Source organism: Microcebus murinus, chromosome 19 (assembly GCF_040939455.1).
Source record: "Microcebus murinus isolate Inina chromosome 19, M.murinus_Inina_mat1.0, whole genome shotgun sequence".
Classification (NCBI taxonomy): Eukaryota; Metazoa; Chordata; class Mammalia; order Primates; family Cheirogaleidae; genus Microcebus; species Microcebus murinus.
Window position 1 is genome coordinate 2,188,721 of NC_134122.1, and position 24,021 is coordinate 2,212,741.

Sequence of the window (24,021 nt, forward strand, 5' to 3'; positions counted from 1 at the left end):
TGGTTTTGCCCACGTATGGGGACATCGGGAAGCAATGCTGGGGCTAAAATGAGGGGAGTGGGGCATGAGCTTGGCGTTGGCCTGGTGGGGCCCAGGTGTCCTCTCCGCCTGCGGCTCCAGCGGCCCCCCGGTTTGCACCTAGGGTTTGGCATCCTGACCCCTGACCCTTGCAGCCTGAGCCTGCCCTCCCTTCCTGTCCCCCTCCCACCAGGGTGGCCGAATTGAGTGGGGGTCTAGTGGCCTGGGCAGGGGTTGGAGGCCCCTCCACTGCCCTTTGGAATTCCAAATAGGGCTGGCTAGGAGAAACACAGCCATGGAGAGTGGGGTGGTAGCTCCTGCCTCAGGCCAATACCCCCCACTGCCCCGCAGGGCCCAGGATCCTGGGTTGGAGGGCCCTGGGCTTGGAGGGGAGGTGTCCAGGTGAACTTCGAGAGGAGCCCTCTGTCTCCCAGGCTTGGCCACTGCTCACTCCCAGGAGCTGATTCAGGAGTGACTCACTGCTGACCCTCTAAGTCCCCCTGCGGAGGAAGGAGCAGGACAAAGAGACCCCAGGTCTCCAGACGCTCAGGGCTTGCAGGGGTGGGGGGCGCTGGTCCAGGCTGGTGTCTGTCTTTGGAAGTGAAAAAAAAAAAAAAAGAGAAGAAAAATTAATAGAAAATTAATATAAATATTAAAAAAAAAGAGGGGGGAAATGGGCATTTATTGAAACCTTAAAATCTGTACCCCCATAATATGCCAAAAAAAAAAAAAAGAAAAAAAAGAAAAAAAAAGAAACAACCAGGTCTGATCACACTGAAAAAAAGAGATAGTCCTCTGCCACAAAGCCTCTCCAACTAGACAGGGTCAGGGGAGTGGCGAGTTTTTGAGGAGGCACCTCGGGTTTCTGTGCGCGCGTCCTCTGTTGGGAGTGCAGTTCTCAAATATTTCCTCACTCTGTTTTGATTACCTTTATGATATTAGATCACTGTACATGCTGCGGGGTTGTCTTTGTTAAGAAACAAACAAATAAACCACAAAAACTGGACTCCTGCCTGCCAGAGAACCAGCCTGGGGTGTGCTGGGGTGACTCAGTGTCCCCACGGCCCCTCCCTCTGTGACCGGGTCCCCCCCATGGTCCATCTTTCTGCTCTCTGGCTCTCCACAGCCTCCACCTTCTTTCAGCTCCCTTCCCTTGCTAACCCTCATTTGCTGGCCCCACTCCCTGCCTCAGTTTCCCCCTCTGTCCTTGCCCTCCCTGCTCCTCCCTTCCCCCACTTTCTATTCCTGAGTGCCCCCTCCCCGCATTTCTCCTCCTCCTTTCCGTCTCCCTTCTCTGTCCTGGGGTCTCTCCTTTTGCCCCCGGCCCTCCCCCCTCGCTTTGGCCGCAGACCCCCCACCCCCATCTCCATCTCCCTCTCGTCTCCTGTCCCCCTTCTGTCCCGCTGCATCTCTTCCTTCTCACTCTCACTCTCCAACCCTCTGCTCTCAGGCCTGTCTCTCTACCCTCCAGCAACTCCCTTCGATGGGATCCTTACGGAAGCCCCTGAGAAAGCGATGCCTGGAAATTTCTGCTGGGGTAGAGAATCGCCCCATGAATGTTGGGACACTCAGGCAAGGGTGGGGATTTCTCCGAGTTGGGAGGTCACCTCCAGGTAGCATCTGGGCCCTCCTTGCTGGCTCTGTGGGATCCGAGGGGCCCAAGGGGCAGGCTGGGGTGTGACGTGGGGAGCCGGCCCCGGCTCTCCAGTGCAACAGGACTTCCGGGGACCCCTCTCCCAGGCGGGGTGGAAAGCGTAGTCGCCCCCAGGCCCTGCAGGGTTCAGCCAGTTCGTGCAGCTCCTGCTCCCGGGCAGCCTTCTCTTGGGGGCTTCTGCGGGTGGGTGGGGTGTTCACCCCACTCAGAATCACGGTCACTCCACGTCCTCAAGCCTTGCTGGACACACAGTAGCCTCCTTCTCCTTGCTGGAGCCTGGCCTGTGAACAGGTCCCAAATGTAGACACTCTAGGTGGAGAGGCCTCACTATTTTGGTCCCACCAACATCACCTGCCTCTAGGGGCTGCAGACAGACCGCCCTGGGCTTCCAGGCTGTCCCCGAGAGAGGACATCCCACATGGTCCAGCTGGAATTGGCCCCCCTGGCTGGCCAATTCCAACTTGACTCCTGGGCAGGTGTCTCTGACCATCTTCAACCTCCTGCCCAGGAAAGCCTTTCCCGGAGCTCTCCCTCCCTCCCCAAGGGCAGGGTGGGCCCATCTGGCCCGAGTGACAAATGTCCTTGTGGAAGGAACTGCCTTGGCTGCAGGCTGTGCGGTCTGGCTTCGCCTCCTTCACACACTCCTTCCAAGCTCCATCCTCAGGTCCTTACCCCTCGAGGGGACTGTCAGCATGGTACCTGGGACGTCCCAACTTCCCATCACTCTGCATCCGGAGCAAATGTTTAAAAACACACATTTAACCACAGGACTTCCCTGGGCTGCAGCCTCCTTTGGTTGGCTAAGCCAAGACCCGCTTCCCCTCCTCTCCCTGTGTCTTCACTTCCAAGGCTGGAAGCTACGTGCTCACTCCCAGTCTCCCGCACGGGTCACATGCACCTGTGGGACTAAGTGTTGGCCTCTGAGTTGGGAAGACTTTCTTTTTTCCTGGTAAAAGGGACTTATTCAGCGGGCATCATCCTTTCGCATCTTCCTTCTTCTAGTCTTGGATGCAGATGCAATGCCCACACTTCAGCAGCCATCTCACGACAATAAGGCTCGACCTGCTAATGACAGTCCACCAAGACTCAGCAGCTATGGGTGGGACGACATGACCGAGATACTGCCCTGCTCTGACACACCTGTCTCCTTCCAGGCTTCTGCTTGCTTTAAGCCACTGTTGGTTGGACTTTCTTTTACTTGCAGCTCAATGCATTCCTAATTGATATCTACTTCTAACCCCTTATTTTCTTATTTTTAGATTTGCAGAAAACTTTTTTTTTTTTTAACAGAAAATTCTTTTTGTTTTCATGGACACAGTATGTCAGATCTCATCAGCACAATTGCATCACATATAAATTACCCAGATTAGGAAGGCCTTGAATTCCTACCAGTCCACAAGAATTTTGGCCCCTCAAAGGGTTCCCCACTTAGTTTCAGTTGTGCCCAGGTTTTTATATCACATCTATTCAAGAACAAGTGTTGGCCGGGCTAGTTGGCTCACGTCTGTAATCCCAGCACGTTGGTGGGAGGATGGGAGGATGGGGGTGAGGGATGAGGTGGGAGGATGGCTGGAGCCCAGGAGTTCCACTTAGTGACACCCTGTCTCTACAAAACAAACAAACAACGACAACAACAACAAAACTAGCCCAGCATGGTGTTGCATATCTATAGTCCCAGCTACCTGGGAGGCTGAGGCGGGAGGATCGCTTGAGCCCAGAAGTTCAAGACTGCCATGAGCTATAATTGCGCCACTGGGCTCCAACCTGGGTGACAGAGCAAGGCTTTGTCAAAAAACAAAACAAAACAAAACAAAAAACAGAAAAACCCCACGTCTTCCCTTTTTCCTCTCCCTTTCCTGTTGGAAGTGTCCAAGTCAGTGCTGCTGCCCAGGAAGGCAGTTAAAGGAGTCTCACTGCAGCACCGGTGGCAGGGTGACAGTGTTCTTACAGCCCACAATGTCCGCACTGGGGGCACTGTCTGCCCAGGCTCCCCGGAGCACCCCTGGCAGGCCTGGCTGGGCAGTATGAGGACACACACGATGGCGGAAAGAATGGCTTTTCCCAGCTCGAGTGGCACTCTGTCACCTGTGCCCAGGTGGTTGTACTCATAGTACCACAAAGTCGCTCACAGAGATGTCCCTTCCATGGGCCTAAGGACTGATTTCCTGTGAGCATCTGCAAACCGCTGTGGCAGGCAACCAAGACATACAGCAGTTTTCAGGGGCACAGTTGTCTCACCCCATACCGAGGGGAGCAATCGCTGAATAAAGTCAGTTTCGCCTGTTCTTCCTCAGCCTCCCCAACCTGCAAATGAGGAGGGCCCCAGCCGGGTCCCTGTGCAAGCTGCTTCTCTCCTGCTTCGAGACTTCTGCTCACTCTCTAGGCGACACCGCCGGGCTTCACGCTTCGTATCCCTTCACTAGCTGGGTGACTTGAGCCAGAGAGCTCCCCCTGCACGTCTGCCCAGCCGCCGAATGTGCCTGCGTTCATCTGGCACACACATCTCAGCCTTAGCACGGCCCCCACGAATCCTGACGTTGCCACCCAAGCGGGCTCCGCTGGCGCCAGGTCCCATCTCAGGAAAAGGCAGGAGCGAGTCCGCCCGACCGCTCCGTTTTGCGAAACCAAAGGCGGAGAGTGCTGGGGAGGACGCGGCAGCCGGGCCCCTCGCGCCTTGCGGGTGGGAATGTGGAGCTCCTTCGCAAAACTGGCTGGCCACCTCTTGTAAAGTTTAACAGACACACAGCAATGCTACCCCTGGGAGGTGTCCAGGAGAAGGGACAGCACAAACACAAAAGCCTGCATGCAGATAGTTATTAGGACAGCTTCATTCGTAATGATCAGCGGACACTGGAGACCACCCGACGACGCCTGCAGCTGGCGAGGGGCGAGCAGGCCGCGCCGCCCGCGGAATTCTGCCTCGCGGCAACAAGGAGCAAAGTGCACGCAACACGGTGGGGCTCACGCGTCACGCTGCGTGAAAGATGCCGGGCTCCAAAGGCTACGTACTGTACGATGGCATTTGTAGGACATCCTGGGCAAGGCAAAACTGCAGGGACAGAGAGCAGATGTGTGGCAACCGGGGCTAGGACGGGGACGCACTGACCACAAAGGAGCAGGGGGGGGGGCTGGGGGGGCTTTGGTAGCGAAGGACGCGGCGCTAGGTCTTGGTTGTGGTGGTTACACAGCCGCATGAGTTCATCAAAACCCAGAGGACTGTACACTCAAAATGGCGGATTTCCCTGTGTGTAAACTATACCTTCCTAAACCTGCTTCGAAACACACACCCGCTCCTTCTCTGGCTCTGCGTAATAGCCCCCCAACCGGCATCCGCTGACAGCCCGGCCAGTCTGTTCTCAGCACAGCGGCCAGAGTGGTTCTCCTAAAACCTAAGTCACTCTTCCTCTCGACACCCTCTGACAGCTCCCCATTTTACTCAGAGGAAATGACATCAGCTTTCTGGCATCCCTCTTCCCGCCCCCTCCCTGGTCACTGCACTTCAGCCACAGTGGCTTCCTAGCAGTTTTCTGGAGCACAGCAGGCGTGCTCCTGCCCCAGGGCCCTTGCACTTGCAGTTTCCTCTTCCCCCAGATGTCACCTGGCTCATCCTTCACTTCCTACAGATCTCTGCCCAAACGTCACCCTGTCACCATCCTGTTTACAATAGCATTTGTTCCCTCCCTCCCCCTAGCTGGCTTCCTTTCCTGCTTTTCCTTTCTAAGGGACCTTTGTTACTATTTGATATACTATGTATTTTCTTATTTATTTGTTTGTTGACTTCTCCCAAACACACACACCAGAAGTTAAGTTACTGTGCCCGAATTTGTCATATTCTGTTATTACTCTCTGTGCACTTGACCATCTTTCCCGAGAAACATTCCGAGTTTATCAGGGTCAGACCTTTATCGTATTCACCGTGGTGCAGTGTTGGTGCAGCCAGCCAGGCTCACTGCCCGCCGCTCAGGAGGAAGCCAGCGCACCGAGACAGCAGGAGTGACAGTGGAGAAAGAGCTTACTATCACAGGCAGCATGCGAGGAAACGGGAGGAATTTCTCAAATCCGTCTCCCCGAGAATTTGAGAGAAAGGGTTTCCAAAGACAGTTTGGCAGGCAAAGGGCTAGGCAGCTGGGTCTGGTGACTGTCTGGCATGAACTCACAGGGCGAGGAAGCATAAACTGTCTTCTTATGTTGAGTCAGGTCCCAGTTGGACCAGTTGGATCGCTGTTCTCGTTGGGTCAGCTGGTCCACGAGAATGCAGGGCCTGGAAGACACCTCAAAGGCCAGTTAGGTTTCACAAGGGTGATGTCGTCTATGGGAGCAATGAAGAAAGCTAAGAATCTTCATGCCCATCAGCTACGTGACTCCTGAGTCATGAGCAATTACAGGAAAGCCAGCTGGGGGACAATGGCTGGGGACACACACACACACGCACTGTGTCTATACCTTTGCAGAGTTCAGGTTCCTGCCACTGTTCCCACCTTATGGCCTTTTATTAATTTTATAAAAGGTGGTGTCAGCGCCCAGAAAAAGGGCCTGGAAGAATAGTGTTACTTAGTAAATGTTTCAAAAGTTAATGGTAATAAATAGCATCTATTTCATCAGTTTGGTTGACAATGTGGACATAGCTGTTTTGCTTTTCTAATTAATTCTCAGTTACCATATTCTCTCATTCGTAGAGATCATTTCTGTCTTGAGATCTTCCCACTTCATCCACGAAGTATCCAAGAATCCCAGAGGTTTACTCAGTCCAAAGGAACCAGTCCTAAGAGAACTGGAAAATTCCATGATTCCTTCAATTCAGTTCCATTGCTTTGGTCAACATCCAGTAGTGACACTGATGGACACTGGTCCCCACAGTCTGATAGACGCTCCCCCAGTGCACTGGTGACACCCTTGCTCACCTGGCTCATGGCCAGCCCACCCTGCTCCCTTATGTGGAATCTGGGTTTGGTGGTCGTCAAAGTCATAACTCACAGGCCTTGTCATTATGTCCCATTATGCCTTTACTTTGAGATGTCCTGCCTCAGCAGGCCAAACCAATGTATACCTTCCATGTATTGATTTATGATTTTACCTTCAATTCCTATCTCTCAAAATGTATAAAACCAGACTGTAGACTGTCTTCCTGGGGATCACTTACTCAGGGCTTCTCAGGTTTATGAATCTCTGGGCCATGGTCACTCATATTGGCTCAGAATAAACCTCTTTAAATTATTTTACAGAGTTTGGGTTTTTTCCCCCCCATTAATACCATGTATGAGTTACATCTTTCAAATTTCCTGTTCTGTGATTATAATGGCTCTAGGAAATGCTGTGGATATATACCTGTGTTGGCATTTTTTTTGCCTAACTTGTGTATCATGGCACATGGCCAAGAGATACTGGGTGTAAGCCACAAACCAGGAAGCTATGGTCATTTCACTGGGGACCCCATAAAGGCTTAATGACAGAGTTCCTTTTAGGCTGGCTCCTTTGTACTACGCAAATTTATATATGCCATCACTCGTATTTGCATATCAAAAGGTTCTACAGAAGGTCACCTCAGGCTTTAACAGTCCACAGATAAAAGGTCCCATCATATCATCACCCTAGACAAATGGTGCTCACTAACAATGAAGAAGGGCTGCTCATGTGATTCCAGATAATAAAAACCCTTCTCCAGTGACACAGTCTCCTGCTTGTAAACCTAGAGGAAGCATCATCATAGAGTTGACCTCGCTTACCTCAAAAGTTACAAAAGGAACACCTGGCAGTGTCACGCGCATTAATTTATATTTCATTATAACTGGGTGACTCAGAGACTGGCTATTTTCACTCTGGATTTTTGAGATCAATTACAGATTTTCTCCCCTGTATGTATCTCTAAAAGATAGGGGCATTACAGCAGTTCAAGACCAGTCTGAGCAATATAGCAAGACCCTGTCTCCACACAAAATTTTTTTTTTTTTTGAGACAGAGTCTCACTTTATTGCCCAGGCTAGAGTGAGTGCTGTGGCGTCAGCCTCGCTCACAGCAACCTCAAACTCCTGGCTCAAGCAATCCTCCTGCCTCAGCCTCCCAAGTAGCTGGGACTACAGGCATTCGCCACCATGCCCAGCTAATTTTTTGTATATATATATTAGTTGGCCAATTAATTTCTTTCTATTTATAGTAGAGACGGGGTCTCGCTCTTGCTCAGGCTGGTTTCGAACTCCTGACCTCGAGCAATCCGCCCGCCTCGGCCTCCCAGAGAGCTAGGATTACAGGCGTGAGCCACCACGCCCGGCCTCCACACAAAAATTTTAAAAAAATAAACTGGGTATGGTGGTGTGTGCTTGTAGCTCCAGCTACTTGGGGGGCCGAGGTGGAAGGATCCCTTGAGCCCAGGAGCTTGAGGTTGCAGTGAGCTATGATGACATCACTGCACTCTAGCCCAGGCAACAGAGCAAGGCCCTGTCTAAAAAAAAAAAAAAAAAAAAATTAAAAAAATCTACAGGCCAGGCGCGGTGGCTCACGCCTGTAATCCTAGCACTCTGGGAGGCCGAGGCGGGCGGGTTGCTTGAGGTCAGGAGTTCGAAACCAGCCTGAGCAAGAGCGAGACCCCGTCTCTACTATAAATAAAAAGAAACTAATTGGCCAACTAATATATATAGAAAAAATTAGCCGGGCATGGTGGCACATGCCTGTAGTCCCAGCTACTCAGGAGGCTGAGGCAGTAGGATTGTTTGAGCCCAAGAGTTTGAGGTTGCTGTGAGCTAGGCTGATGCCACGGCACTCACTCTAGCCTGGGCAACAAAGCAACACTCTGTCTCAAAAAAAAAAAAAAAAAAATCTACAATACCATTATTATACTATACAAAACTAACAATTCATTAATAGCATCAAATATAATTAGTGTTCACATTTCACAATCCCAGATCATTTTATGTATTCCAATGTGTGTGAGTTTGAATCAGGATATAAATTGTTAAAGGATAATTTTTAAAAAGATAAAATCATGACTCATACAAATATAAATTGAACATGTGTCAATGTTTTTATTTAACTCAGTGAATGACAGAGCAAGTAAGATGTGGCAAGTAGTTCAAAACAGAATTCAGAGTAAATACATATACAGGCCATAAGGAATGTTGAAATTGATTTGCTTAATGGATGCAAAACTAGTTTGTTCCACTGTGGAGGAGGAAAATCCATTAAACTTCTAAAGACAAAAATCATTTGCAGGCTGGGCTCCGTGGGTCATGCCTGTAATCCTAGCACTCTGGGAGCCCAAGGCGGATAGATCACTCAAGGACAGGAGTTCGAAACCAGCCTGAGCAAGAGCGAGACCCTGTCTCTACTCAAAATAGAAAGAAATTAATTGGGCAACTAAAAATATATGGAAAAAATTAGCCGGGCATGGTGGTAAGTGCCTATAGTCCCAGCTACTCAAGAGGCTCAGGCAGGAGAATCGCTTGAGCCCAGAAGTTTGAGGTTGCTGTGAGCTAGGCTGATGCCATGGCACTCTAGCCCGGGCAACAGAGTGAGACTCTGTCTCGAAAAAAAAAATCATTTACAATTCTACAGACAAGAATAATTTGCATTCCTATCAGCTAGCTACAATTCAGAGAGTCTTAAACAGTTCAAAGGCAGGGTCCTACACAGAATCAGAAAACCTGCAGGAGTCTGCTAGGTAACCCCACTGAAGTTACCCAATAATCTTTCTGGTCCACTTTAAAGTCTGTCACAACTTTCCTTTACAAAATAAAGTTTACTTACTGCAGTTGATTGCTATATCTCTGAAGTTTCTTTTATTTTAGAGGTTCTCTCCCCATCTCTTTTTTTCTTGCCCCTTTTTGAGTAACGCTGGTCATTTGTCCTTTATTCTCACCATGTGGATTTCCTGACTGTATCCCCATGATGTCTCTAACTCGATGGTCTGTATGCAGGCTTCCTATAAGTCTGTAATTACATTTAGAGTCTTGAGCAAACTCAGGTTTTATTTTTCCAGAATGGTCTCCTATCAGGGGATACATAATGGCTGCTTGTCTCTGGGTGATGGGCGCTGTTGTTAAAAAATCATTGCTTCCTCAATTAATTCACCAGATTGCAACATGGTGATGTTCCTGCTTCCTTTATTATCTGGAATTCTTCCATAAGGACAAGCTTAGCTTCAACATCCACTGTCAACATAACGAGTTATTTGTGCAGCACACTCCAAAATGACGGATGAGGTCTTTTTCGCAGTATCATTATGAACACATGGGTTTATCTTTATTTGATGTATTTTGGTCACTGGAAGTTATTGCTCAGGCTGTCGCATCTTCAGCTCGCTGGCTCCCGAGAGGGACCACTCTCTTCCCGGGCGATGGCCCGAGGCCAATGAGCAGACGCGGTTGGGAGGCGCTCGCGGAACCCCGCAGGCGCACACCGGAAGCCCGCCGGAAACCCGCCGGAAACCCTCTGGGAGCCCACCGGAAGTCCACTGAACGCCCCTCCCCCTCCGAAAACTGCTGAAAACGGACGGGAAGGCGCCTCACGGCGCCTCCTGTCGGCGGAGTCGCCGGCAAAGCCGAAATGGGGTTTGCGGCGAGGCCACCTGAGCGTCTCCCGGCCGTGGCAGGATGGGTGGGTTTGGAGCTGAGAAGCGACTGTGAGGAGCCCAGGCTTGCGGCCCTACAGAGCCCCGGGCGCCTCGCGGAGTCCTCCCCGCCTTGGGGATTGGCTGCGGACCTGCCCTGGGCCTCCCCTGCTCCTGCCCCTCGAGTGGGGGCCGCAGGTTTTGAGTGGCGGGAGGGCGAAATCATACCTGGGAAACGTGTATTCTGAGTTGACCCTTCCTGGCCTGGAGGCTGAGCCCTGCCTGCGTTTGTTGCCATAGCAACAAACAGGGCTCCCTTGGGCTCCTGACGGGTAAATAGGGTTGGCCAGGGATGGGCTCTCCAGGAGCTGCAGAGTTTGCTCTGCTGAGAAGGCAGAGGTGGCCTCCGTCAGTCAGTCCCTGGCTGGTCTGTATGGAGACATCACATCTCCTGGCATGGGACGGGGACAAGAGGAGGGTTGGACCCCCCTTTAACCAGGAGCAGAGACTCCAGGTCTCCCGGGCAAAGTGGGTGGACTGGTGGTGGTCTCCTGCCTGCCTGTAGGATGGGTGAGGCTTCCACATCACAGCCTAGTGGGGTGGACTGGCCAGCTCCTCTGACCTCTGGCTCCTCAGAGAGACTGGCCTGAGGTGGGCCACGGCACCCCGGCCTCCTCTGATCCATCCCCTAAAATACACAGGACAGGAGCCCGAGCAGCGTCTAGGAGAGGGTGGGTTCTGCCGGGCACAGCCGGCTCCAGCGTGATTGCCACTATTAATGACCTGCCAACCCCTCCCTTGATGGCCATTCGAGGACTCTGAGCCCAGAGCGGCATCCACAGGGAAAGAGAGCCATGGGTCCGCGGGCAGGCTCTCTCCTGCTTCTGCTGCTGCAGCTGGCGCCAGGTGAGGGATGCTCCTCCGTCCCTGCCTGCCCCCGCCGCCGCTGGCCTGTGTGCTCCCCCTCTGCTCTCTTGTTTTCCAGGGGCCCGCGGGGATGAGCTGCCAACAGGTAAAGGGCCAGCCTTGGACATCCCAGCAGAGTTGAGGGCGGTGAGATGTCAGGAGGTTAGGGTACAGAGTGAGAGCACGGGGTGGGTCTGATGGCTGGGACGGGGGGGAAGAGAGCAGAAGCCCCTCACCTGCCAGTTCCTCCACAGAGTGCGGCCACTCTTCGAGTGCCGGGACGGCTGTGCATGGCCAAGACAACCCACTAGCACGTTGGCCATGGCAGGTTGGCGTGTGGATGTCCAAATGGGGGCACATGTGTGGGGGCACCCTCCTTCACCACAGCTGGGTGCTCTCGGCCGCCCATTGCTTCCTCAAGTGAGTGGGGCCAGGCTGGAGGGAGCCGGGCGCTCCACCTCCCCTCTGTCAGCACTGCCCTCAGCAGGCTGCGTCTCTGTCCCCTCCTAGGTCTTCGGACCCTAAGGCCTACACCGTTAAAATTGGAGGGCTGACAGTCTCCGCTTTGGAGCCTCACACTTTCATGGTGTCCGTGGAGAGTCTCTTCCTCCACCCCTCGTACCACAGAAGCAAGCTGTCCAGTGGAGACATCGCCCTGCTGCACCTGGCCACCCCCGTGCAGCTCTCCCTCTTCACCCCCATCTGCCTCCCAACACCTCAGGACTCCTTTGCCGTTGGGACCCTTTGCTGGGTAACAGGCTGGGGCTCCATCCTGCAGAGAGGTAAGGGGCATGTGTACACAGCCAGGCCTACTCCTGGCCATGCTGAGGCTCTCGGCCCTGGGAGCCCCACCTGTCTGTGCCCTGCCTGCTTGCTGTCCACCAAGGTCTGCATGTTCCTCTTCCCACCCCACCCCCACCCCTGAAGCTGGGAGCACTTGGGGCCAGGGACCTTGCTGTCCAAATTGTGGGACTCCTCTTGGCCAGCATGACCACCAGACGTGTTGGATCTGGGAGATCCTGTGCCAGTGTCCACGATTCGCCCACTGTTGGATGAATCTGCTGAGGCTGAGAGATTGTGAGATTAACCAGGGTCACATGGCTCCCAGGTGCAGGGTCTGGGCTTGACCCTGCTCCCTGACCCCCTTACCTCCTGGCTTTGCGTGCTGGGAGGGACAGGGAGGAGGTGGAGGTCCAGGCCACAGTGCTCACAGGTAGGGGAAGGGGGCTCACCTGGTAGGGGCGAGGCTCCAGGTGGACTCAGGCTGGACCCTTTGTCTGGTTCAGCCCTGTCAACTGTCCTTGAGGAAGTGGCTGTGCCGCTGCTGGACTCGAACATGTGCGAGCTGTTGTACCATCTCGGGGAGTCCAACCTGGTGGGGCAGCACCTCATCAAGGATGACATGCTGTGTGCTGGCTTTGTCGAGGGCAGGAAAGAGTCCTGTAAGGTGATGGCAACTTCTGGCCACCCTGTCAACTTCTGGCCACCCTGTCCCCATCTGTGGGCTCCCCAGGCTCACCCTGTCCTGGGCTCTGTCCCTACATCCCACACGCCAGGGGTTCCAGAGGGGCCAGAGTCCTTGCCCAGCTCCCGTGGCCTCAGCAGCACATGCTCCCAGGTGAGTGGGACACAGGTGTCTTCTTCAACTCTCCCCCAGGGTGACTCCGGGGGACCGCTGGTCTGTGCCGTCAACAACACGTGGATCCAGGTTGGGATTGTGAGCTGGGGATTTGGCTGTATTTGGGCATACCGGCCTGGCGTCTACACCCGAGTGTCATCCTACACAGACTGGATTAAAAAAACCATGTCCGAGCATCAGTCAAGCGCCCCTGACCCCTTGTCAAGCACCTCTGAGTCCGGCCCAGGTGTCCCGGTGTCCCCCCCAGGCACCTCTGAGTCTGGCCCAGGTGTCCCGGAGGCCCCCCCAGGCGCCTCTGAGTCTGGCCTAGGTTTCCCGGGGTCCCCCCCAGGTGCCTCTGAGTCTGCCCCAGGTGGCCCAGCGCACCCCTCAGGCCCCTCTGAGTCCCACCCAGGTGCCTCAGAGTCCCACCCAGGTGCCTCAGAGTCCCACCCAGGTGCCTCGGAGTCCCACCCAGGTGCCTCGGAGTCCCACCCAGGTGCCTCGGAGTCCCACCCAGGTGCCTCGGAGTCCCATCCAGGTGCCTCAGAGTCCCACCCAGGTGCCTCGGAGTCCCACCCAGGTGCCTCGGAGTCCCACCCAGGCGCCTCAGAGTCCCACCCAGGGAGCCCCGAGTCCCACCCAGGGAGCCCCGCGTCCCACCCAGGCTCCACAGGGTCTGCCCCAGGCCCCCCTGGGGCCTGCCCAGCGCTGCTGCCCGTGCTGTGGGCCGTCCCCTCGCTCGGGGTCCCCTGAGCCAAGCCTCCTCCTGGTGGGGTTTGTTGAATCTAATAATAAAAGATGCAGGTTATGTAATTTATATGTATTTGCTTTTCTCTCCCATTTTTCTAGTAATTCGTTTTTGCTGTATTTTATAAACATAACTGACCATGGCAGCTTGGGAAAACATAGTCCTTCACAGAGTTTGCAGAGCCTTGTCACAAACAAATGTGACCTGTGTTTCCTCTGTATGTCTTCGTAGTTAGGCCACTGTGTGCTCCCTCGCTCTCCCAAAAGTGCCTCAAAAGCGGATGATGAGTTAAACTGTCATCATGACTCAGCCGACCGGGAGCCCACGCCCTTGCAGCCCACAGGATTTTCAGTCTCAGGCATCCTCAGTGGACATGGCCCTCAGTGGCAGATGAAGGGCCTTGCTCCCCAGCTCTGGCCAGCCCCCGCCCCGCTGTGCCTACCAGGCTGCCCTGGGCGTCCACAGGGACCCTGGGGCCGTGCTGGCCCTCCCCAGCACGGTGCACAGCGCCCTCTGGCTGCCGCAGAGCCGCACAGCACTTGCAGGACGGGGAACGTTGAGGAATTTCCATCCTCTTGGTCCCAGTTGAATAAACTCCCACCACCTCCATGAGACCCCTGGTGAGCGGCTGTCGGGGGACGACCACTCGCTGGCCTGGTCGTAATCCGGAACCCAGGACCTGTGCCCGGCGGCCTCAGCGCTGGTCTCAGCGGCACTCTCCACCTGTCAGGCTGTCTGGAACCCTCCACGGAGGGGGCTGCAGGCAGCCCAGGCTCAAAGCCCAGTGCGGCATAGGGGAGGGGCGGTAGGTCTGTCACCTGGAGCCTCTGCCTCCCTGGGACAGGCAGCCACAAGGCCTCTTGGTTGTGTCTGGGAGAAAATTTAGATCACGTATTGCCCGAGAAGACAAGATGCTCTAGAGTCATTCGTTCCTTTTCCTGCGGTTCCTCTTTACAGAGTCCCCAGGGGAGCGCCCTGTCCCCTCCGTTGGCGTCCCTCCCTCTCCTTTAGGGACTTGGCCTCCCAGGTGAAGTTTCCGGCCTTTCAGAGTATTTGCCGTGTCCAATAACTTTCTCTTGCGAGTAAATTTCATGTGTCCCTTTGCTGATGAATTCTCCAGCTCTCTGCTCGGCAGTAACCCCTCCCAGAAATCAGTGAGGAGGGCAGGGTAGTGGATTAAACCAAAATCCAAAACTCGGTTCTTTTGCATTTCCGTTTAGCATTTTATGGCTGGCAAACGTCCTGAGTCCCAACCACTAGGACATCTCAGAAATGCCACCCCTCTCCTTAAGCCACCAGGCCCTTCCATCCCTCCCTAAATGACCAATGGCCAGAGTCTCTGTGTCATGCAGCCTGCTCCGGGACCCGGGCCCACAGGGACGCTGCCTGCCCAGGCTGTGCCTGTGAGTCCCTGTGTCTGTCTGTGTGTAGGGTGTATGTGTGTGTTTGCGTGTGTCTTTGTGTGTTTGTGTATGTCTGTGTGTATCTGTGTGCGGGGGTGTGTACGTGTGTGGGTGTGTGTGTCTGTGTGCGGCGACTGTGTTTCTCAGGCCCCCGCATTGCCCGTAGCACACGACCCCCACCCCCAGGGGAGGCTCGGAGGCCGCCTCCTGCAGAGGCTGGGCGGAGGAAGAGTCTGAAGCGGCAGCAGAGCCCGCCCTGCTTCCCGCCTGCCCTGCTGCGCACACAGCCCCCTTTGTCTCCTCTCCCGCGGCCCCTCTGCAGTGCTGTTTGTGGAGGATCTAGAAGACTGGCGGTTCTGGTTATAAAGCCGTGGTCCCTGGCCTTTTTGGCACCACGGACTGGTTCATGGGAGACAATTTTTCCACGGGTGGCAGTGCAGGGGGGTGGGGAAAGGTGGGGGAGGGAGGCAGAGCTCAGGCGGTGGCGCATGGCCTGTGTTACCTACAGGCCACGGACCGACTGGTACCGGCCGCGGCCAGGGCTGGAGACAGCAGTTAGAACGCACCTCCCACCTGGGCCTTATTGCAACAGACCAAGAGGCTTCTCCTGGTGCCTGGTGTGGGCGGTGCAGGTGCGGGGCCAGGTGTGGGGCCAGGTGCGGGGCCAGGGTGGGGCTGGCACACTGCACTGCCTCGGGCAGCTCCTCTCGGCGCCCAGCTGCCCGCCCGACCACATGGCAGCCACACTAAGTTTCTGTCAAGGGCACCCAGCTCGCTGGCTGGCCTGTCCGTGTGCCAGGTGGCCTCCAACAGGCCCTGGGACAATGACATTGTTCAGGGACAGGCTGGGGCAGGAGCCACACAGTTCAATGTTGTGTAAGAGGAAATAATTCGTGGCCATCGCATAAATGTTCCTTCAGAGTTGAGCCAGTACATGGATGAGGAAGTGGTACGATTGACTCAGATGTTCCGGAAGGCTGACAGGCTGCCTGGGTCCAAAGGCCACAGTCTCCCAGGGAATGTTTGGCCAAGGATGGGGAGCAGGAGCACAGGTGGGAGCCAGTGCAGGGGAGCAGTCCCTCCCTCTGCCTGGAGCTCAGGGTGCGTGGTCAGCACCCGCCTCCCCTCTGCACGCACGGTGAGGAATTCACAGACCGCGGCGGACCTGCTGCTGCACCGCATGTGCTGGGGCCCCGGTTTCCAGAGCAAGAGAACCCCACATGTGCGTGCTAAAGTAGCTGGGCACTTGGGGCACAGGGACACTCAGGAGAGGACATCCTCTCCCTGGGGTAGGGGGCGGGGCCGGGCCAACACGTGAGCAGGGAGTGGCAAGTGGACTGTGGGATTCAAGTTTAAATTTCATGACTCACCTCTCTCAGCCTGGGCTTCCTCATCTGCAAAATGGGAGATTAATACCAAGGGTGTTTGTGATGATTAAACGAGGTATCAATTGTGCAAGCACCTAGTATAGGGCCTGGTCCAAAATTGGTACACAATGAATGCTAGTGTGTTTTTCCTTCCATTTATTTACCCACCCACCCATCCATCCATGCACCTGCCTACCACCTAACTACCTACCCATCCATTCATCCACTTACTCACCCACCCACCCATCCATGCACCTGCCTACCACCTACCTACCTACCCATCCATTCGTCCACTTACCCACCCATCCATCCATTCATGCACCTGCCTGCCACCAACCCACCTACCCACCCATCCATCCATGCACCTGCCTACCACCTACCCACCTCCCACCCATCCATCCGTGCACCTACCTACCACCTACCCACCTCCCACCCATCCATCCGTGCACCTACCTACCACCTACCTACCTACCTACACACGCATCCATCCATCCATCCACCCACCCACCCATCTATCCATCCACCCACCCACCCACCTACCACCTACCTATCTACCTACCCACCCATCCATCCGTCCATCCATCCATACATCCGCCTGCCCACCACCACCTACCTACCTATCCATCCATCCATCCATCCTTCCATCCACTCACCAGGAAAATGACCCTGATCACAGTGGACTAGTGGGCCCTGATCACCAGCTCACTAGTAGACTAGCACACATACTCAAACCACTTCAGCAGAAACCAATTTCCACAAGCAGTTCTTGGCACCCAGTCCCTTTCATCAAATAATTTTTCGTTATTGTCCAAACCTCCCCCTTTACAACCCTCCCCCAGCCCTCTCAACCCTCAGTTTCAAACGTGGTCCCATAGAAGCACGGAGGTCTGGCTTCTCTGGTCTCTTCTTGTGTCTTGCAATTTGCCCTGGACAACTTTTGGATGCCTCCTCCTGTCCTCAGAGAGACTCTTTCTCCCCTAAAGCCAACTTCAGTGGCTAGATGTCCTTTTTATTAACTTTTAACGCTTTTATAGGTCTAAAATCCATTCTAAAATACTGGAAATAGATATGTCAAAATGTCAACAATGAGTATCTCTGGGTAGAGGGAATTCTTTTTAAATTTAGCCATCTTTCCTAAACTTTCTGCAGTATACACATGCATGACTTTTGTCATTGGAAACATAATATTTAAAAATGATACTTCATAAATATTTCAATTTCTATTACCTCTCCTCTCCTCTATCAAAGCTTCTTTTCCTATTTTACCAACTTTGGGAATGTTTTTAGCCCATTCATTGAATGAGTTTCATGCCCTTTAGTTCAAGGAGGTAGGGACATTTCTAGCTTCAAGTCAGAAAACAAAGACCTTCAGAGAAAGTCCGGACTGCAGGCACACCAGTCTGCGCGTCTCTGTTTTCTGGCCGTGAGGCTGACGGTGAGCCCGGGTAGGGGCCTGACAGTGAAGACCCTGCTTATGTTGCGCGGTGTGCGGCCTTTAGACCTTTCTTTGCCCACTATACCAAGATAACAGCCGGGAGGAAAACGATTTTAATATTAAAGAAAAATCAAACAGCTGGGCAAATGATTTGGGGAGGTGCTTCACAAAGGAAGAAATACGAAGTGAACGAGGCACACACGAAAACTTACTCCACCTTGTTAGCTACCAGAACGTCCCTCTTAGAAAGAAGAGCAAAGCTACTGCTGGCAAGGACACGGGCAGCGAGCAGGACTGCAAAAGGGGACAGTCGCTTTGGGAGGCTGCTTGGCAGTTTCTTATGGACTTGCACACACACTCCCCCATGTGAGTCGTCAGCTCCGCGTCTAGACATTTATCCAGGAGGGATGAAAACTCTCTGTGTCTACCCAGAGCCTCAGGTACAAATGTTCATAGGAGCTCCATTCATCATGGCCCCAAACAGACAGCCCGGAGGTTCACCCACTGGTGAGTGGGTAAGTAAGGTGAGATCTAAGTAAAAGGAAGTGCTGCTCAGTCAGAGAAAGGAACAGACGACGGAACTGCAAATAACACAGCTGAACCTCGAAACAGCATGCTGAACGCAGTCAGCAGGTGTGTGCCGCCTGGTTTCGTTTATGTGAGACTTAAGAAAAGGCAACTCGAGTTGATACTGACAGAAAGCACGTCGGTGCTTGCCTGGAACTCAGTGTGGGGAGACTTCAAGTCAAGGGGACAATTTTCGGGGTGATGGAAACTTTCTATGCTTTGCTGGCGATGGTTACAGAGGTCTATACATTTTTTAAAAGTTATCAAACTGCAGAGAAAACACAGATGCATGTTATTGTACGCAAGTCGACCTCAGTAAAGTCTATTAAAACTCACAACAAGAAAACTAGGACAGAGGGCAGTTGAATATCAAAGCTCCGTAGAAAGTAGGATGGCCTAACCTTTGAGAGCTAGACAGAACTATAAAGACGTGAACAGATCTGGTACATAAAATTGAAAACTTCTACTTGCAGAAATATTTTAAGGGGAAATAAAACGTGAGATGAAATGTTCGGAGTGACTGCTCACAGGTGCAGGGCTTCCCACTGGACAATGACAGAGTCTGGGGAACAGGTGGCGGCGGTGCCCGCTCATCACTGCCTGTGTGCCTAAGGCCGCTGAATTGTACACTTTAACATGGTTTAAATGTTAAATTTTATGTTATGTGTATTCTACCGTAATGAAAAATATTTTCTAACCTATCACGACATATAAATTGATACAGAAAAAACCATAGTGCCCCTCTGTAGCTGGGTAACCCCAGAGAGAGTGGGGGCCGGGGCTGGCCAGGGAGGAAGCTCGGGGGAAACAAGGCTCTCCCGCAGCGCTGCCCACTGAAGTCTGGGGCGAGGGAATTCTTCCCTGGAGGGGAGGGTGGGGGACTGTCCCGTGATAGACACTTAGCAGCATCCCAGGCCCCCACCGGCGAGAGTCCAGTAACACCCAGCCCCCAGCGTGACAGCCAAACGCGTCTCCAGACCTGGCCCGGTGTTCCCTGGGAAGCCCCGGTGAGGACTGATGTTCTGATCCAAGGGGGGTGGTCCCCCACCTTGGGAAAATTTGTGGCTCCCCAAATAAAACCAAGTTCAGATCCCTTTGGCCCGAAGGTCTCCTGGGGCCGTGGTCCTGAGGACCGCCACGCGCCCCGCCCGGCCGAGAGCCGCCGGGCCTCCCGCAAGGGCAGCAACGGGTGTTCTGACCTCGCCAGCTGCAGCCGGCGGGGAGAAGCCGCCAACCAACCGCTGGGCAGGTGTCTCCAGCCCCTGACGGAGACCCAGCCCTGGGGGACACAGACCCCTCTGGCCCGCGGAGACCAGGCAGCTGTGGGCTCCAGCACCTTCCTCTGTGATTGCCGGTGCCAGACTGCCCCGGCGTGTGTCTGTGGCCGCACCCCGCTCCCCTCTGCCGCCTCCTCTTAGTTTGCGGTGGGACCAAACAGAGTGACTGTACCGTTCCTGGTCCTGGGATTGACATGTGGTAATGACAGGAAAAGTGTGCCTCCTGGACCCCCAGGGGAGCCCCTGGACCCCCGGCCCTCCCGCCCCCTGAATGCATTCCTGTTGGCTCACTTTCCTGCTCGTCTAGCCCTGGACTCAAACCTGCGCCCTCCCTCCCAGCTGCTCTGGCCTGAGCTGAGCATCCTGCATCCCCTTGGGGGGCCTGCAGGGACACAGGCTCAGGAAAGGGGTGCAAGTCCTCCAGGAGGCTGGAGTGTGGGGCCTCTAAAGGAGCTCCCTTCTCGGGGTCTTCTGGCTGCCTTGGGGCTCCTTGGTAGTGAGTGACAGAAACCTACTCAAGGGAGCTGAAAAGACTCCGTCTTCACCCGGCCGTGTCACCCGGACTTAAGTGATCCTTCTGCCTCAGCCTCCCAAGTAGCTGGGACTACAGGCATGCACCACCATGCCCCCAGCTAATTTTTTCCATATATTTTTAGTTGGCCAATAATTTCTTTCTATCTTAGTAGAGACGGGGTCTCACTCTTGCTCAGATTGATTTTGAACTCCTGACCTTGAGCGATCCTCCCACCTTGGCCTCCCAGAGTGCTGGGATCACTGGTGTGAGCCAGCGCGCCCGGCCTGAAAGTTCTCTTTCAGCAAGCTGGGGCCAGGAAATTAAGTAAGCCTCAGAACGTGTCCTCTAGCCTTAAGGAGCAGCTGAGAAGGTCAGATGGGAGGTCCCCTGTGCACCCCAGTGACTCGTCATCCTCATGCAGGGAGGAAAGGGGTTTCTCCTCCTTCCGGGCTCCTGCAGATACACTTATCAAAGTGTTTTCTTAAATGTGTCCTATGCCTGTGCTTTGATCATTGACACACTCAATGGCAAGTCTGAAAACAGTCATTACTCTGAACTCGTGACGGGCGTAGGTTTCAGGATGTCTGTGACAACTGTAACTGACACGGCAAGTTCACAGGTGCCATGTCCGGCAGAGGACAGTAAGAACAAAGAGGTCATTGTTTTTTACACAACCCAATTTGGGAATCCCTGAAGTTCGTCCACAGACCTGAGGCTAAGAAGGAACTCTCCAGCAGCCTTTAGCACTAAATAGAAACACACCCAGCAGAGAAGAGAATGTCAGTGTGAATCTCACGCAGAAAGATGAGGATTGGTTGTGAAATCTTTGCCCCAGCCTGGGGATCAGGGCCCAGACTTTGCAGCTAGACCCCTTCAAGTGGAACCTCCTCAGCCACATACCGCTGTGTGGGACAAGTCACCTGGCTCTCCGTGCCTCAGTTTCCTCATTGTGCAAATGGGGACAATGGAAGTCTGACCCCTATATTATTGTGAGGAGAGACGTCGGGTGGGGCCCCTGGAAGTGGGCCTGGCACGTCCCTGGTCACCGAGGGTTTGGCTGCGGCATTGTACGGCTGTGTTTCCGGCATCACCAATGTAGTGAATGTCTTCCCTCAAGTCATGGTCAAAATGGTTTGAAGCCTCATCCCTGGAGGACCCCGGCCTCAGGCCTTGCCAAGTCCTGACATGGGATTTGAGGTTTGGGAAGGGGGATAGGAAGAGTGGGCCAGGTCCAGGCCTTTGTTAGTTTCCTGTGCCGCAGTAGGAAATGACCATGCTTTGAGGGGCTCTGTCCCCAGCTGTCTCTGGCTCTGGCCTTAACCCAGAGATTCCTCAGGCTGGAACGTCCTCCTCCCCTTGTTTTCACTCCACCAATTCTCCCTCATCCTTTAAGATTTAGCTCAGACAGCGCCTCCTCCAGGAAGACTTCCCTGAAGCACGCCCCGGCCGCCTCACCTCTGGGCAGGTGCCTGCGCACAGCCCCCACACGTGCGCCCATCAGTGCAGGTGCTACTGCGACCTGCCACCATCTGCTTCTGCATCTGCCCCATGGGGCAGCCAGGTCCGAAGCCGCACACCTGGCCCCGTCTGTGCACCCCAGGGCCTGGGAGCCCGGTGTAGACACCCTTGGCAAATGACCGCTGCGTGAATGGGTGAACCAGGGGCTGCCCTGAGGCCCCGTGGCCGCTCAGACAAGCCTGGCACTGAGCCCGGCCAGGAGAGGCAGCGGATGGGCCTGGGGGACGGGGCAGTGGAGGCCTTGGAGGCAGACTCCTCAACCACCGTGGGGTCAGGGCGCGGCCTCTGCGGGCCGCCTCTCGTCTTTGGCGGAGGCCCCTCTGCCCCACCCCTCAGCTTGCTTCTTTGGGCTGCAGCCCGGGGGCTTCGTGCCCCAGAGGCGGGAAGGCTTGGGCGCTATTGGTGGTGCCCAGGAGCCAAGCACCACACTGGACGCACTGTCCCTGCAGAAGCTTTATTGATTGGAGCATCACCGTTACCCCAGGACTGTTAGCCCACCACACCCCAGCTGGCTGCAGTGTTAGTGAACTTGCACACTGCCCTGTAACTATTTCCTACTAGATTGGGTAGCTGGTGCTACAGTGGAGTCCTCCACTAGCGGATAATCCCAGGTAAAACCAATGGCCTTGAGGCCGAGGAGTCCGTACTGGCCAAAGATGCCCGTGAGCACCTGTCCCTCTTGGCTGGGGAAGGCAGAGAACTGCTTGCCAGCGATCTTCCCAAAGGAGACGCAGCCTCTCACGTCGGTGCACACGACCAGGTAGTGGATTAACATGTCAAATGCGCCGTGGATCTCGGTGATGTGTTCTCCCGGCCACAGGAGGAGCTCCTGGCTTGTCCCACCCGAGGCGCCACGACGATCATCCCAGCTGTCTCCAAATTTCACCTGGATACTGCGAGGGAGGTGAAGCTTGAAGCCCTGCCATCGGGGTGACCCAGCCCCTCCCAGGGCTTCCGTGCCCCACCCTCCCCTCCTGACACAGGGACAGCAGCCCTAGTAGAGTGGGGTCCCCAGATGGACCTGCTGGCCTCAAGCCCTTTCCCTGCCACTGTCAGGCCCGTGACCTTGAGCTGGTCACCAGGCTGTGCCGGGCTCGGCTCCTCATGTGCAGAGCGGGAGCGGTTGTTGGGGGGTTGCCCAGATCACGGTAGGAGAGGCCGGGTGGACGAGGTCGTCACGGCCCTCAGGAGGGGCCACAGCCGTCCCCACGGCTCACAGCGGGGCTGTCCCTGGCCAAGCTGGGGCTCCTGAGCCCAAGTCACCCCTGAAGGAGCAGCTCCCGGGGCTGACGAGCAGCTGACTTCCCACACTCTCCCGCCCACCCAGCTGGGCGTCTCTGTCCCTCCCTGCCTGGGTGTTGTCCTGGACACCCCCCCCCTGGCCCCATCCGCAAGTCCCCCTCTGCTGTTGGGCCCTTCTCCCCCTGCCCTCTCCCGGGACCCCAGCACCCCTCAGTGCAGAGCATAGATCCACGCCAGGCCTTGAGCAGGGACATCTCAATATGAGGGGAATGCCCGGGCTTTCTGCCTCTAACAATTGTGCTGAGGCGTGCTCAATCAGTGGTCCACTCTGACCCTCAACTCCTGTGTTCTTTACCTTCCCTTGATGTTCTCATCAGCCATTGGGCCTGGGAGGCCATTTCTGCTCGAGTGCAGCGTGGTCAGAAAGCAAATGGCAGGGAACGGACACTTCGCCCTCCCAGACCAGCTCAGGGAGCAGGGGCAGGATATACAGGGGAGCCGGAGGGAGGGGGCAGGTGAGGGGAGAGGAGGTGGCTGAGGAACAGGGACACATGGAAGGGAGGTGTCCGGGGGCTCCAAGGGCCCAGCTGGCCTCACGGAGTCCCAGGGGCCAGGCAGGGCGTTGCCAGGCTCTGGCTGCGTTGGGACGGGGTGTCGCACTGTGGCCTGGAGCCCACTCACGCTCTGATGTTGTTAATGGCACCAAAAAACACCCGCAGCCCTGTGATTTCAAGATCGTAGTTTTCAGAGGTGCTGAAATAGGTGCCTCCACCGTTCCCGTACTGCTCTGCAGGATGAGAGAAACGGGAGGGAAGCCCACTCAGGGATGGGCAGGCGGCCTTGCAGCACAGGGGACATGCCCCTCCGGACAGACAGGGTGGTCTGGGACCAGAGTCCCCCCATGACAAGGCTGGGGTGAGTCGGGACTTACGGGCGGCCCAGCAGGGGCGGCTCCCCAGGAGTGCGATTGTCAGCAGCAGCAGCATGGCCTTGGCGCGTCCGGGGCTCTGGGGGGAAGAGGAGAGGCCTCCCGACTCCCACTGGGACAGTCTGCACCAGGGACTCTTGCTGTGGCTGGGCGCCCTCCACCTGGCCTTTATACCCTCCGAGCGCCGTGGCCCCGGTCCAGGAGGAAGGAGCGAGGGGCCACCAGGGCCAGGAAGGGGCTGGCGGCGGGGCTCTTCCTGGGGGAGGCTCCCAGTCGCGCAGTGT

General features: G+C 55.1%; 2 protein-coding genes across 2 annotated transcripts; one reads left to right on the forward strand and one right to left on the reverse strand.

Annotated features, from left to right (window-relative positions):
* Positions 1–10,090: 10,090 nt before the first annotated feature.
* Positions 10,091–13,555, forward strand: LOC105859763 (serine protease 30-like). Its single transcript, XM_012743880.2, has 7 exons — positions 10,091–10,258; positions 10,913–11,117; positions 11,197–11,223; positions 11,372–11,537; positions 11,628–11,899; positions 12,404–12,564; positions 12,775–13,555. Exons 2-7 carry the CDS (start codon positions 11,066–11,068, stop codon positions 13,489–13,491), a joined length of 1,395 nt encoding a protein of 464 aa, XP_012599334.2. The 5' UTR covers positions 10,091–10,258; positions 10,913–11,065; the 3' UTR covers positions 13,492–13,555.
* An 8,549-nt stretch (positions 13,556–22,104) lies between these two features.
* On the reverse strand, positions 22,105–23,813 carry ZG16B (zymogen granule protein 16B). The gene is made up of 3 exons (XM_075994869.1): positions 23,741–23,813; positions 23,511–23,596; positions 22,105–22,477 (listed from the first exon to the last, which is right to left on the reverse strand). The coding sequence occupies exons 1-3, from the start codon at positions 23,793–23,795 to the stop codon at positions 22,115–22,117; spliced, it is 504 nt and encodes a 167-aa protein (XP_075850984.1). The 5' UTR covers positions 23,796–23,813; the 3' UTR covers positions 22,105–22,114.
* Positions 23,814–24,021: the final 208 nt, after the last annotated feature.